This window comes from Cavia porcellus, unplaced genomic scaffold (genome assembly GCF_034190915.1).
Source record: "Cavia porcellus strain 051 isolate PalLab524CR breed Dunkin Hartley unplaced genomic scaffold, mCavPor4.1 scaffold_11, whole genome shotgun sequence".
Classification (NCBI taxonomy): Eukaryota; Metazoa; Chordata; class Mammalia; order Rodentia; family Caviidae; genus Cavia; species Cavia porcellus.
In genome coordinates this window covers 58,474,826-58,488,209 of record NW_026947494.1, presented here as the reverse complement: position 1 = coordinate 58,488,209, position 13,384 = coordinate 58,474,826, and the positions used below count along the sequence as shown (strand labels likewise).

The 13,384-nt window shown below is 41.3% G+C and overlaps 1 protein-coding gene and 1 non-coding gene across 23 annotated transcripts in view; one reads left to right on the top strand and one right to left on the bottom strand.

Moving 5' to 3' along the window:
• Window positions 1-266: 266 nt before the first annotated feature.
• LOC111757276 (small nucleolar RNA SNORA2/SNORA34 family) lies at window positions 267-403 on the bottom strand. The gene has a single exon (XR_002791653.1). It is a non-coding gene; the product is annotated as a small nucleolar RNA SNORA2/SNORA34 family (small nucleolar RNA).
• A 4,764-nt stretch (window positions 404-5,167) lies between these two features.
• Window positions 5,168-13,384, top strand: part of Smn1 (survival of motor neuron 1, telomeric) — a 103,882-nt gene continuing 95,665 nt past the window's right edge. For 21 of the 22 annotated variants that reach the window (XR_010050546.1, XR_010050549.1, XR_010050548.1 and 18 more), the window contains exons 1-5: window positions 5,168-5,318; window positions 7,271-7,342; window positions 10,019-10,153; window positions 11,841-12,041; window positions 12,186-12,344. Coding sequence is in view for 17 of the 22 variants with exons in the window: in XM_063258317.1 (XP_063114387.1) it covers window positions 5,238-5,318; window positions 7,271-7,342; window positions 10,019-10,153; window positions 11,841-12,041; window positions 12,186-12,344 (648 nt within the window). In the remaining 5 variants the exon portion in view is untranslated. Of the gene's footprint in view, window positions 5,319-7,270; window positions 7,343-10,018; window positions 10,165-11,840; window positions 12,042-12,185; window positions 12,345-13,384 lie in introns of those variants that run through there. The other variant, XM_063258321.1, reaches the window with a different exon arrangement.

Sequence of the window (13,384 nt, the reverse complement as noted above, 5' to 3'; positions counted from 1 at the left end):
CGATTTAGATCTTCAAAACCAGACAACAGGGAAGTCACTAATGGCTGTTGAAGAGTCTCTCATTCTCTTCAAAACTGCTGTCTATACTTTCATGTATATTGAAGTTCAACAAAACAAAATAGGCAGGTGGGGAGGGGTTGCTTGGTTTCCTGGTGCTCCACATAAGAGCCTCGCAGGGGTCCCAGTAAACACTGGTGGCTCCCATCCTGGACCGCTGCAGCTTGCCACACTCACAGCTGCTCACCAGGAGGGGAGGGTCTGCTTCAAGCTATTTCTTTCTAACGAATTGACCATTTCACTGCCCAAGTTTGGAAATGGCCAACGGACCATAGAAAGACATCTCTTTAGGCTCCTGCTTGAAACCAACCGCGTCAGGAAGCTGCCAACCTTGATTCAGGGCCACGGCTATTTTTACTTTATATTCTCTCTTTCATTGCACCAAAAACTCTTTCAATGAATGTGATCATTATATATACTTAAAATGAATCAATAAACTTAATTAATAGTAACAACAACAACAACAAAAGTACAACTTGTGAGCTAAATAAATATCTTGCAAATAATAGGATTTCTTTCTTTTCTTAGTACTGGGAATTGAATGCAATGCCTTCCAGCTAAGCAATATCCCAACTCCTTTTATTTTATTTTATTTTTTGTTTTATTTTAAGACAGGATCTAACTAAGTCATGAAGCTACCTAGACTAGACCTGAATTTACAATCCTCCTGCTTCAGCCTTCCAGAGTGCTGGCATTACAAGTGTGAGCCACCACACCCAGCTGATTTCATTTTTATGTACAGCAAATTTATACTCCATCCGGCCTATATACCATGTGTTCCTTCTCCATCCGTTAATAGATATCTAGGCTGATTCTCTAACTTGGCCATTGTTGCTGGGGCACAGTTATAATGTAAAAACACATTCATAAGATGGTAAACTTATAGATATTTCATAGTCAATTAGAGATTTCTGACTAAGTTGCTGTTCTGCTGTTTCTGCTAAATTCAGTTGACCCTGACATTGTCCACAGCACCACTTCAGGTGAGCACTAAATCAGTAATTTTCTATACCTTAAGGCATTGTGGGCTGATTCATACTCATTCAGTAAAGGCCATTTCTGTATTATGGTAATGCCTTTAACTGTGTTCATTCAGTAAAGGCCCTCTCCAAAACATTTCTATATTATGATAATCCCTTAACTGTTCTCATTCTGTAAAAGCCTCCTCCCCTGGTTCCTGGACTGTTTCTATCAGTTCAAGACTAGCCTGTCTATCAATATATGATTCAATGTATGTAACCAATCATGTAACCTTTGGTCACTTGCTTTGTACCTCCCACTTGTAATTCTATATAGGCTAAACGCCTTCTTGATTCAGGATGTTTGCTTTGGAGGAATTATCCTTGCAACAGTCCACTGGCATGAAAATCCAACAGCCTGCTAATGTAAAGATTAAATGCTGCCTTCGTATCTCCTTGGTGCAAAGAGTCTTCCTTTTGGTTTGGTTTGGTTTACCTTGGGAAGTTTCCTGCAACATTGTGACTAAGACCATAATAAATGTAGCAATTATTCAAGGTGATGGGGATGACTGATGACAGAATTAGTACATGAATTAAACACTGTGGTCCCAAACCAGGGATGTGGTGTAGTGGTAGAGTGCTTGCCTTGTGTGCAAGACCCTGGGTTCAATCTCTAGCACCAAGGGAAACAAAATGTAAAACAAAAAACCCACTCTAAGCCATATGTGGTCATGCATATCTGCTAGGCTGAGATGCTTTGTTGTTTGTTTTTTAAAGAGAAGGTTTCATTACATAGTCATTGGTAGTCTTTAACCAACTACCATATGTAACATAGACAGGTTTCAATCTCAAAATCTTTCTGCCTCGTCTCTAAAGTGCTGGGATTACATGACTAGATGTATAAAAACTGTACAAACTGGTCATGGTGGCACATGCCTGTGCTCTCAGCACTCCAAGGGGATGAGGCAGAAAGACTGTTGTGCATTCAAGATCACTCTGAACTACATAATGAAAACTTATATCAAAAAAAAGTACCAAACTGAGCACAGTGGCACACACCTGTAATCTCAGCGCTCAGGAGGTTGATCCAGGAGGATCACAAGTCAGTCTATGCTGAGCTACGTAGAAAGTTCAAGCCTCACCTGAACTTCAGAGTGAGTCCTTGTCCCCAAAAAGAAAAAAAAAATGTGCAGAGGCATGAAGCCAATCCCCAGTTCTAAAAACAAAACAAAACAAAAAACACCTGTACATATTTGAAGTGTACAGATTTGTGTTGTGTCATCTGCTATGAAATGAATCACCACATTCCAGATATATAATAGCTAACGCCTCTACATAGTTACCATTTTCATACTCTTTCACTAACATTACTCTGTTCTTCTCTCCCTTTCTCTGTGTGTGCTGTGAATGGATCTAAGGCCAATTACATGTTTTGAGCAGGCTATTGTAGTTACTAGTTCCTTTAGAGATGGCTCACCAAACAAAAGTATTTCAGGTCCTTTTTGCTGCAAAGATTTGGATGAGAGAACCAAAAATGAGGGCTGGCATGGTGGCAAATGCCTATAATCCCAGCACTTGGGAGGCTGAGGCAGGAGGATTGCAGTGAGCTCAAGACCAGCCTGAACTACACAGGAAGGCCTTGTCTCAAAAAAAAAAAAAAAGCCAAATAAACTAAATAAAAACAGTGCCAAAAGTTTATTTCAAAAGTGAACGGGGCCAGGGATTTAGCTCAGTGTCATAAGTGTTGTAACCCCCCCAAAAAGGCCCCATGAGATGAAAAATGGGGCAAGACAATATCTTTTTTAAAAGAAGCGCTTTTATTTTAGCTGGCCCAGCAACACAGTGCAGATGAAATTTGCAAGCTGTGCAACTGAGTTAGAATTTTGACTGATTTTTATAGTTCATTTGTGATTAGCTCATTGATCATTAAGAACATAGCAATGAGAAACAGAAACAAGGTGGGCCTTTGTTTCCTTTGCTTGAAGTCAGAGACATTTCACAGTGGGTGGTTAGCCAATTTATAGCCCTTGGTCTGCCAATTCCAGAAACATTTTTCTCTCACAAAAGGAACAATGGTTGACACAGCATCATTTGTCTCTTACAAGGGGAACAAAGGTTGACACAGCAAACATGTTACTGGGGTGGGGGGAAACATGCATACAGAACAGCATGACCGCATGGTCAGTTAATCTATAACTGTGTGGTTGGTGCTTGGTTACTAGGGTAATAAGCATAGAGCATGAGAGGCTGGGGATTTAGCTCAGCAGCATAAACACCTGCCTTGCAAGCAGGTGGTCGTGAGTCCAATGCCCGGTACCGATAAAAAAAAATTGCAAAAACAAACAAACAAACAAAAAGCATAGAGCATGACAATAAGCACCTGTCTGGCAAGTGCAAGGTCGGGGTTTGGATCCTAGGTACCAAAAAAAATCCCAAAAAAGCAAAGGTGAGGGATTAGAAATTAGGCAAAAATTGGTTTTGCAGAGCTAACTTGGGCTGAACAAAGAGAGAAAAGAAAAAAAAAAGCAAAAATAAAAGCATACCCTGGAGTCACCTAGTGGGTTTCCGGTTATCTCTGGTCTCATTCATGCCATGCATATCTCCTGGGGGCTGGAGAGAAGTTCCACATAGGGGGCCAAGGAATCATCTGCCTCTGACCTGGGATTTCAAATTGACAGGTCCCACACAGTTCTCCAACCAGTTTTGCCACTCTGTATCGCTTATATCAATACCACTGCCCTACACTCACAAACCTTACTTATTCATTCCTTTTTCGTGCTGGGAATGAACCCAGGGCCTCAAGCTAGGTAAGCACTGTAGCACTTTGTAATTCTTATTAAAGAGAAATCATAAGTATTTAGGGGGAAGCCCTCAAACTGCCTTTGGTGTAGTTTTCAAAAAAGGTAATTAAAAAAAGGTAATCCATTTTGTTAACTGTAGATGCTTAATAGCTAGGGTCTATAAATTAGTGGTAGAGCCCATGCTTAACATGTGCCAGTTTGAGAGGGGGGTAGGTGTGAGAGAGCCCCCTGGGTTCAATCCTCAATAGTAAGTGAATACAGTACTGTATCAGAAAATTATTCATGACCCATGGAAACATAAACATGGAAAGATGATCTTCATGGGAAATGAAGGTTCTTAATATACATTGATTCCTTTTTTTGTGTGTTTTTTGAGACAGGGTCTCAGACTGGCCTTAAGCTCACTTTGTAGCCCAGACTAGTCTAGAATTTTAAGGATCCTCCTGCCTTAGCCTCCTGAGTGCTGGGGTTGCAGGAGTGCACCGCCACAGCCCGCTCAATCCCATTTTTTAGCGTTCAAAAATTTACTAGAAATATTCGGAAGAATAAGTATTAATGTTAAATGGGGGGGGGCACGCAGTGTAGAGATGTGGCTCAGCAGCACAGCACCTGCCTGCCAAGCACAAGATCTCAAATTCAATTCCCGGTACAAAAAAAAAGGGGGGGGGAGCAATTTGAAGGTATGAACTCTTAAACACACTTGATGCCTCAGCTTCCTCATCTTTATTTTAAACATTTTTTTTTTTTTTTTTTTTTTTTTTTTTGTGATGCTGGGGTGGGATTTGAATCTTGAGCCTAGGAAATGCTAGGCATTGTATCATTGAGCTCTACATCCCTAGGCTTTCTCATCTTGTTTTTTGTTTTTTGTTTCTCATCTTGTTTTTTGTATTTGGCTTTTTTTTTTTTTTTTTTTTTTTTTTTTGAGTCTTGTTGTGTAGTTCAGGCCGTCCTTGAACTTGCTTTATAGCCCAGGTTGGCTGGGAACTCCCGGTGATGCTCCTGCCTCAGTCCGCCAAGTGCTGGGATTACAAGCATGCGCCACTACGCCCAGCTAGTATGAAATAAAAAAATACATGTAACTCCTAAGACTTGTTATATACTATACCTCTGGGCAGATGTTTACTGCATCGTTGCCTTTACTCCCTATAAACTGCCTGCAACATTATTTTCTAAGAAAATTTATTGCTTTAAAAAAAAAACCCGGTGGAATCATTTTAGGAAAATACAAAACAGTGCAATCAAAGGATTGAGAGACTGAAAAGGAACTCCACTAGACCAACACGGGAGCGCAGTACCACAGTTGCACAAAACTTGCTGAGCCCTCCCAGCCACCGTGCTCTTCCGGTCCCAGAAGCCCCGGCGGCGGAAGTCGTCATTCTCTGTTGGAGCCCTATGCCGTCAACCCCGTAGGAGGCTCGCCATGGCGATGAGCAGCAGCGGCGATGGTGGCTGCGTCCCAGAGCAGGAAAACTCGGTGCTGTTTCGGCGCGGGACAGGCCAGGTGAGCTGGCGGGCCGCGAATGCTCTGTATGGGTGCCCGGTGTGCGCTCGAGGCTCTGGCAATATGCTTGGACCTAGCCGGTTTGCTCCCTAGAGCCATGGTCCACATATTTGTTCATCTTTTTCTACTCTCTTTCCTGAGATTCCCTACTCTAAGCCTCCTACCAGCTCGAGCGCTTTGGTGGGTTTAGCCAAGACCCTACTGCAACTTGATTGTCTCTCCTGACCAGTGGCTCACTGAGGCGGGGTGGAAGCCTGTTGAAATGATCAAACTTAAATAAAAATGTCAGTGGACTCAGGCTACAGTGTATGGATTCTGGATATAATCAGTAATCTAGGTGGATTACAAAAATAGGTTTCGGGGCCGAGGATGTAGTTCAGCGACACAGCGCCTGCCTGGCAAGCGCGAGGTCTTGGGTTCGATTCCCGGTACCAAAAAAAAAAAAAAAAAAAAGTCTTAGAGAAGTGACGAGGATAACTCAGAGGTTGTCCTGAATGACAACCTCTTTTTTAATGGGGAAGAAGGAAGACTGAAAGTACGACAAGAGCTGAATCTTGAGCTTGGCATATGGGGGTGAGAGCTGATGAGATAGAAGCGCTGTGCTGTGTGTGGTGGCACATGCCTTGTAATGCCAGCAGTCTGGGAAACTGAAGCAGGAGGATCACAAATTTGAGCCCACTGAGTACAATTTGTCCATCTATTGAAACTCTCCCTTAGAAGAAAAAAGAAAAGGTTGGTGATGTAACTCAGTGACTGTGGGTTCAATCCCTAATAGAAAAAATAATTCAAAAAGTGACAAAAGAGTGTTTAGGACAATATTTGTGAACAGCCATTTCAAGGAACTTTATTGTAAATAGAACCTGAATAAATTAGGCATAAGATGGAGGAGAATTTAAGTAGAGAAAGTTTTGTTTACTTATGGTATTTGGGAGTGTTCACAAATCGACATCCTCAGCCCTTTTTTAATTTTTATTTTGAGACAAGGTCTCCATCAGTTGCCCAAGCTGGGTTGGGACCTGTGACCTCCAGAGTAGGTGGGAATGCAGATGAGTCTCACCATAACCAGCTATTATTAGTGTATATTACATGTAGGGATAAATGCTATTATTTTTTCATTTCTTGGGTAACTGATTAGGTCATGGGGTACGTGTACTTTAAGTCTGCCTTTATTTACTTTGCAATACTAGAATTTGAATCCAGAGCCTTCATACTAAACTACATACCCAACTTTTTTTAGTTTTTAGTTTTTCTGAGACAGGTCTGCCACGTAATTCAGACTGTCCTTGAACTCACTATGTGCTGGGACTGCAGGAGTGTGTCACCTGTAGTCACCATGGCTATCTATATTTTAAGTCTTTAAGAAGCTGCTAAATTTTTCTTCTAAATGGATATCTTCTTCTAAATGGGCGTCATTCTGTCCAGCATTTTTCATTCTGACCAACAGTGTATGAAAGTTTCTTTTATTTGATGTCCTTGCAAACCTTTGATACTGTCAGTCTTACTAATTTTAGACTTGTAGGTGTGTAGTGGCATTTTATGATTTTAATTAGCATTTCACTGACAACTAATGATATTGATCATTGTGCTTATTTGCTAGTCATGTAGGCCCCTTTAGTAAGGGGTCTGTTCAAATTATTTGTGGGTGTGCCCCTTGCCCCTTTTGAGACATGGTCTTGCAGTACAGTTCAAGCTGTCCTTGAACTCACTATATAGTCCAGGCTGGCCTCAAACTTGCAGCAGTCCTCCTGCTTCAACCTCCTAAGTGAGATTCAGGTATGCACCATCACACTTGGCTGGTTTTTTTTTTAAATTGGATTTTGTTTCTGTTGAGGTTTGACAGTTGTTTGTATATGTTTAGTTATGCTGAATTAAGATGGATCTTGGTACTGTCCAGTACATTTTTAATGAAATCTATCTAAATATGAATTATCTCTATTCCTTTCTTTTCCCAGAGTGATGACTCTGACATTTGGGATGATACAGCATTGATAAAAGCTTATGATAAAGCTGTGGCTTCCTTTAAGGTATGACCTGTTTACTCCATGTATGCATGGGAGGCAGGAGGGAGGAACTGGAAATTGAACTGAGGGCCTTTGGCCTGAGCCATTTCTGTTTTTTTGGAGACAGGGTCTTTGCAAAGTTGGTAAGATGCCCAGGCTGAGATCAAACTTAAGATCCTCTTATTTAACCTCCCAGAGTGCTGGGATTGCAAGTGTGTACCGTGATATTTGTCAGTAATGTTTACTATTGTCTTTATTTCTTTACCTTATTTACTGGAAAAAATATTGGTAAAAGTATTGCTGTATATATGACTTAATTTTCATTTGCAGGGCTGGGGATTTAGCTCAGCAGTATAAGTACCTGCCTGGCAAGTGCTAGGTTGTGAGTTCCATCCCAGATACCAAAAAAATTTTCATTTGAAAGTTTAAATGATAATATGGATTAGTTAAATCAGCGATTTCTTCCTTAAGAAGTTGATAGTTTATTTGCATGTCATCTCTCTCTCTCTTTTTTAAATTCTTGAGACAGGGTCTTACTATGTAGTTCAGGCTGCTCTTAAACTATGTAGCCCAGGCTGGCTTCATAGCAATACCGACTCAGTCTCCAAGAGTGCAGGGATAAGAGATGCGTGCCATCACATCTGGCTGCTCGTCATCTCTTTTACAGAGACAATATTAAATTATAAACATTCCCCTCCCACCTTCTGCAGGGGCAACAATGGTATATACATTGCTGGTGGTCATCCCTAAATGATTCACCCAGAGTATAAGACATCTGTATTCAGTTGTCCGGACAATAACAGCCCAAATCTTTCTCCTCAGTGAACTCAGGGAAATCAGTAGTATAATTGTCTTAACTATTAAAATTGTAAACATTTATTTTTTTTTAATATGTAGGAAAAGGACAACCTGGTTTTTTTTTTTTTTTTTTTTTTTGAGACAGGTCTGCTAGGGTTACTGGCATGTGCTACCATGCCTGATAACGTTTTGTTTTTGTCTGTTGTTTTCTTTTTCTAGTGCTAGACATTCAGCCCAGGGTCTGACATGCTGGTCAGAATCACAGAGCTATGTCCTCATGGTTAATCATTCTAAATGCTGCGTTGAGCATTCTAAATGCTCAAGTACAGCAAGAGTAGGATTTTATATTTTTAGGGAGTGTAATATAATTCCGTGGTGCATACACAGTGCACTATAGTCCAGCATCATTTTCCTAAATGTCCATGATAGTTAGCATTACTGGCACCAGGTGTGGCTCACTAGTCGTCCAGGTGCAGCATGTGAGTGCACAAGGCATGCGTCTACATAGAACAGCAGGTGAATAAAATCCAGTCGCCTCCCATAGTCACTCTTGTGGCTTGAGGTAAAGATCAGAACAGCATCTTTGCATCTGTATTCCAGAGGGTTTTTTTTTTTTTTTTTTTTTTGTCTTTTTTCGTTTTTATCGGTACCAGGGATTGAACTCACGACTGCCTGCTTGCAAGGCAGGTGCTTATGCCGCTGAGCTAAATCCCCAGCCCCAAGAGGGTTTTTTTTAAGAGAAAAAAATTTCAAAACAAGACAATAGGAGCGTAACAATGGTTAATACAGTTTAATACTCAGGTACAAGATATCAGCATTTAATTGTCCAAGCAATATTAGCACAGACCTTTCTATTCAATGAACTAAGATGAGTTAGTCGTATAACTATCTTTGTGTGTGCACACACACACATACACACACACATATATATTCTTTGTTTTTAGAGTTTTATATATGCCTTCCATTATGTACTAGAAGTTGATTAAGGAAGTGTTACTAAGAGAGTTCTCTAATACATGGATTATAATGGGGCTAGATGTGGAATGGAGTCAGTGATGCTGCAGGAGGAAGTAATCTAAGAAAAGGAGGGTAGAATTTGGGGATAAGATAGCTTACTTTTTTATACTGAGTATGAAGATATGGATTTGGTCATTGGAAATGGTAGATCAACCTAGGGAGAAAATTGAGCACTAGATAATGGCATTTGTTTTTATTTATTTATTTATTTTTATCGGTACTGGGGATCGAACTCGCGACCACGTGCTTGCAAGTTAGATGCATATGCCGCTGAGCTAAATCCTCAGCCCCGATAATGGCATTTGGATGTCTGTTTTTGAAAAGATTGTAACAGAAATCATAGGAATCAATTGCTTTAAGCAGGTAAAGAAGGATGGTTGAGTCTTACTGAAAATGCTTAAGTGTATGACTTGATCTGAGAAGCCACAGAAGCACCAGAGCCTTATATTTTTGGTATCCAAGGTGTCCTGAGTATCAAAAAGAAAGAGCTAGCTGGGCGAAGTGGCACGTGTGAATAATGACAGCAATGTGAGAGGCTGACATAGAAAGATCCTAGGCTCAAGCCCAGCCTGGGCAGCTTGCCACTTTAAGGGGACCCCGTGGTATGGAGATGGAAGGAGGAGGTCAACAAGAGGGGTCAACAGGATCTGCTGTTACAGAGAGGCTGAGAGCAGAGACCTGACTTAAAAGGTCTTCAGAGCTGATGATCAGAGATGTCATGGCTTCAAGAGCCAGCGGTGCCTGTAGCATATGGTGAACAAAGAAAGCAGCGGTTGTCTTGAGTTGATGGGGCCTTGGGTCAGCTTTTATAGAAAGTGAATTATGCTTTGACTTTCTAAGATGTGCCATTCTGTGACATGCACATTTTTATTCCTATTTTCATAGTACGCTCTAAAGAATGGTGACATTTCAGATAAACCACAAGGAGAAATGTCCGGCAAACCGAAGGGCACACCCAGAAGAAAACCTGTTAAGAAGAGTAAAAGCCAGAAGAAGAATACCACAGCTCCCTCAAAACAGGTTATTTTAAAGTACTGAGATTTACCCTCAAAGCATTTTTTTTTTTTTTTTTTTTTTTTGTCCTTATTAAATACTTGTGGGGTTTTTGTTTTTGTTTTTGGGTACCAGGAATCAAACTCTCAACCTCGTGCTTGCCAGGCGGGCACTTATGCCACTGAGCCCCTTAATAGTTTTCACATGTCTTTCACTTGATGTATTACTATAGTGTGTCACTTAAGCTATTACTGCAGTGATTACTGTATTACTGACTTGTAATCATGGAACTTACGCAGCAGCTCTTAAGCTTGCTGTTGTTCAGTAACATGTATGTCACTGGTGGAAGCGTAAGGACATGGGCAAGATGGCTTGTGTAGAGGACAGAGGAGGAGATTACAGTGCTACATGAGGAGAACCTGAGTGTCCCATGCTGCATCCGCAGTGATTTTTACTTTTCAAGCTGAGAGACACAGCTTTATGTTCTTCTCCTTCAAAAATTCTAAAACTGTCAATTTCAGAGAACCAAAAATTCTGGGTACATAGAGAACCCTTTCCCATCCTTGTTGCAGTCCAAGAAGGTTTATATTTGTAATCCCAAGGAGAAGTTATTGGAATTCTAGTGCATTAATTCCAGCCACTTCATTGCAACCCAAGGCGAGAATAAAGTCACCAAGACATATATATAGTTAAGGGGTCCTAAATCCAACCAAGATAGTGGTTCACTAGAACAAAAGCCACACCCAGAGTCCAATTTAGGTTTTATTAATTCCTTATGAGGAGAATGGCTTGTGATGAGTGACTGAGAGCAGTGGGAAATAGGTGAGCTGGGCTAGGTAGGAGGTCTGAGGTCACCTCTGTGATAAGTAGAGGGCAAAAAATGCAAAGAGTAATCTGCATAACACAGCTGAGGCAGTATCTAATAATTTGGGGTTGGTGCTTCAGTTCTGATGTACAATCCTTTTTGCCCTGGGAAGTCATAGCCTCTTCCTCTAGGCTCAGTCAGTCCCAGCTGACAGTGCGGAGCATGGCTCTCCATCCCACCCAGGTCAGCCACGTATTTGGGAAGTCACTGGGTAACCCTGACCTGTTGCTTCGCTTCAGAGATTACACATCAATTCCTCAGCCAGCCCAGTTTACATTGCTTAAAGTCAATTGAAGGGACAAAGAAACAGCTTAACCAGCTTTGTACATAGCAATACATGGAGATAGAGCCAAGTTTATCCAAAGTGAAGACAGCTGCTCTTCTTTGTAAGGAGAGTCATCTGTCTGGTTCCCCACATGGGTAGTTATATATAACTGTTAGTTCTATATAGCAAGCTGGAAGCTCAGTATTTTGATGTCTGAGTAGTCAGTGTTAGCCGCGTCATTAACAGAGGAGAAGAGAGTGAGCCCCAGAGGAGCAGCTGCAGACCCGAGTGCTAGACATTAGATGTCTGTGTCCCTCCTGCTCTCCATAGTGAATGTGGAAGGCAAACTGGGACCACTGGCTAACAGATGGGGAGAAGGAGACTCTGGGTGACTGAGGGCTTTGTCCATATTTGTACATGTGACAGAGTTGGAATGGAGGTCTATCTGGTTTGGCCCTGAGCCTTGTCAACATAGTGCTGTGCCTTGTGGTGTCTGTTCCCGGGGAGTTCTCTTTGTGCTGTGCCCTCGTCTGCACTAAGTGATAGTTTGCCCTGAGTGTTTATGTGTCTGTGATTTCTTGTAGTGGAAAGTGGGTGACAGGTGTTCTGCTGTTTGGTCAGAAGATGGCTGCATTTATCCAGCTACAATCGCTTCTGTGGATTTGAAGAGAGAAACCTGTGTTGTGGTCTATACTGGATATGGAAACAGGGAGGAACAAAATCTGTCTGATCTACTTTCCCCAAGCTCTGAAGCAGCCAACAACATGGAACAGAACACACAGGAGGTGAAGAAGAAACTTTCTCATTCTTAGAAGCAGAGACTAGATGAGAAACTACAGTGTAACTAGTTGTTTTTTTGATACAGACTACTCAGTTCGTCTTAACACCTTTTATAACCAAAATGTGTCCAACTTTTTTTTTTTTTTAAGAATGAAAATGGAAGTCAAGTTTCAACGGATGAAAGTGAGAACTCTTCCAAGTCTCCAGGAAGCAAACCAAGTACGGTCAGGTCGAAAGCCACACCCTGGAACTCCTTTTTCCCTCCGCCACCACCCCCCGTTCCTAGCTCAGGATCTGGACCTGGAAAGGTAAACTTCTCCCCAGAAAAGGTTCCAGGAAGCAATTAAAACTGAGTCTCTGTAGGATGTGACGTTTTTGTGACACAGTAGTTCTGTTTAATTTTGTCTTATGTTTTTGAGGGGGTGGTTTTTGAAGCAGGAATCTTATGTTTCCCATGATGACCACAAACTCCAAATCTCCTTGGCTCAGCTAGTATTCCAGGCCTGAGCAGGCTTTGAAAAGGAAATAAGATGGTGATGCAAATTGGTTTATACTGAAAGACTTAGAGAACTTGTAATACTTTTGTATCAGCTAGATGATCTGTACAGTTTGCTGTATTTGATACGGGTAACTGTATCAAATATTTACAAAAAGAAAAAAAATAGTGTTTAATCTGCTGTGGATAAAATCTGAAGGTATTTCAAATTGTTTACCAGAATTAAAATGTAGATTCATATGTTGCGTTATTGATTATAAATTAGAAAAATCACCTGGTAAAAAGAGAGTTTTACTATAGGCCAAATAAGTCTAGACCCTAAGGTAGGTAGGTCTCTTTCCAGTTCTTCTGTGTGAAGCAGTGATTTCCTCCATGGGGGTCTGATAGTCATACAAGTTTTAAAAATCAAGTATAGGGCTAGGGATGTAGCCCAACATCACAGCACCTGTCTGGCAAGTGCAAGATCCTGAGTTCAATTCCTGGTGCAAAAAAAAAAAATCAAGTGTGACTCTTTCAAACTTTTCCTTAAGATTTTCTGTGATCCCTTTCTTAACAAGGGTTACATTGTATTAGTTTCCTGAATGTGACTGAGGTTCTCTGCATGGTGATTCATTGATGTGGCTGATTTTCATCAGATGAGAGGGTTGCTAGGTTTCAGAATATGTGCTCGGAGTGTGCATGTGAAACTCCCAGGGGGGCCATGACAGGGTGATACTGTGTAGTGAGTGAAAGCAAGGGAAGAATGAGCTTCTGTTGCCTAACTGAGAAGCCAGGGCCCTGTGCCCGTGGGCACCTCTGAACTCCTGAGTCCACCATACCTTGAATTTACTTCCTCAGTGTGTATATATGATG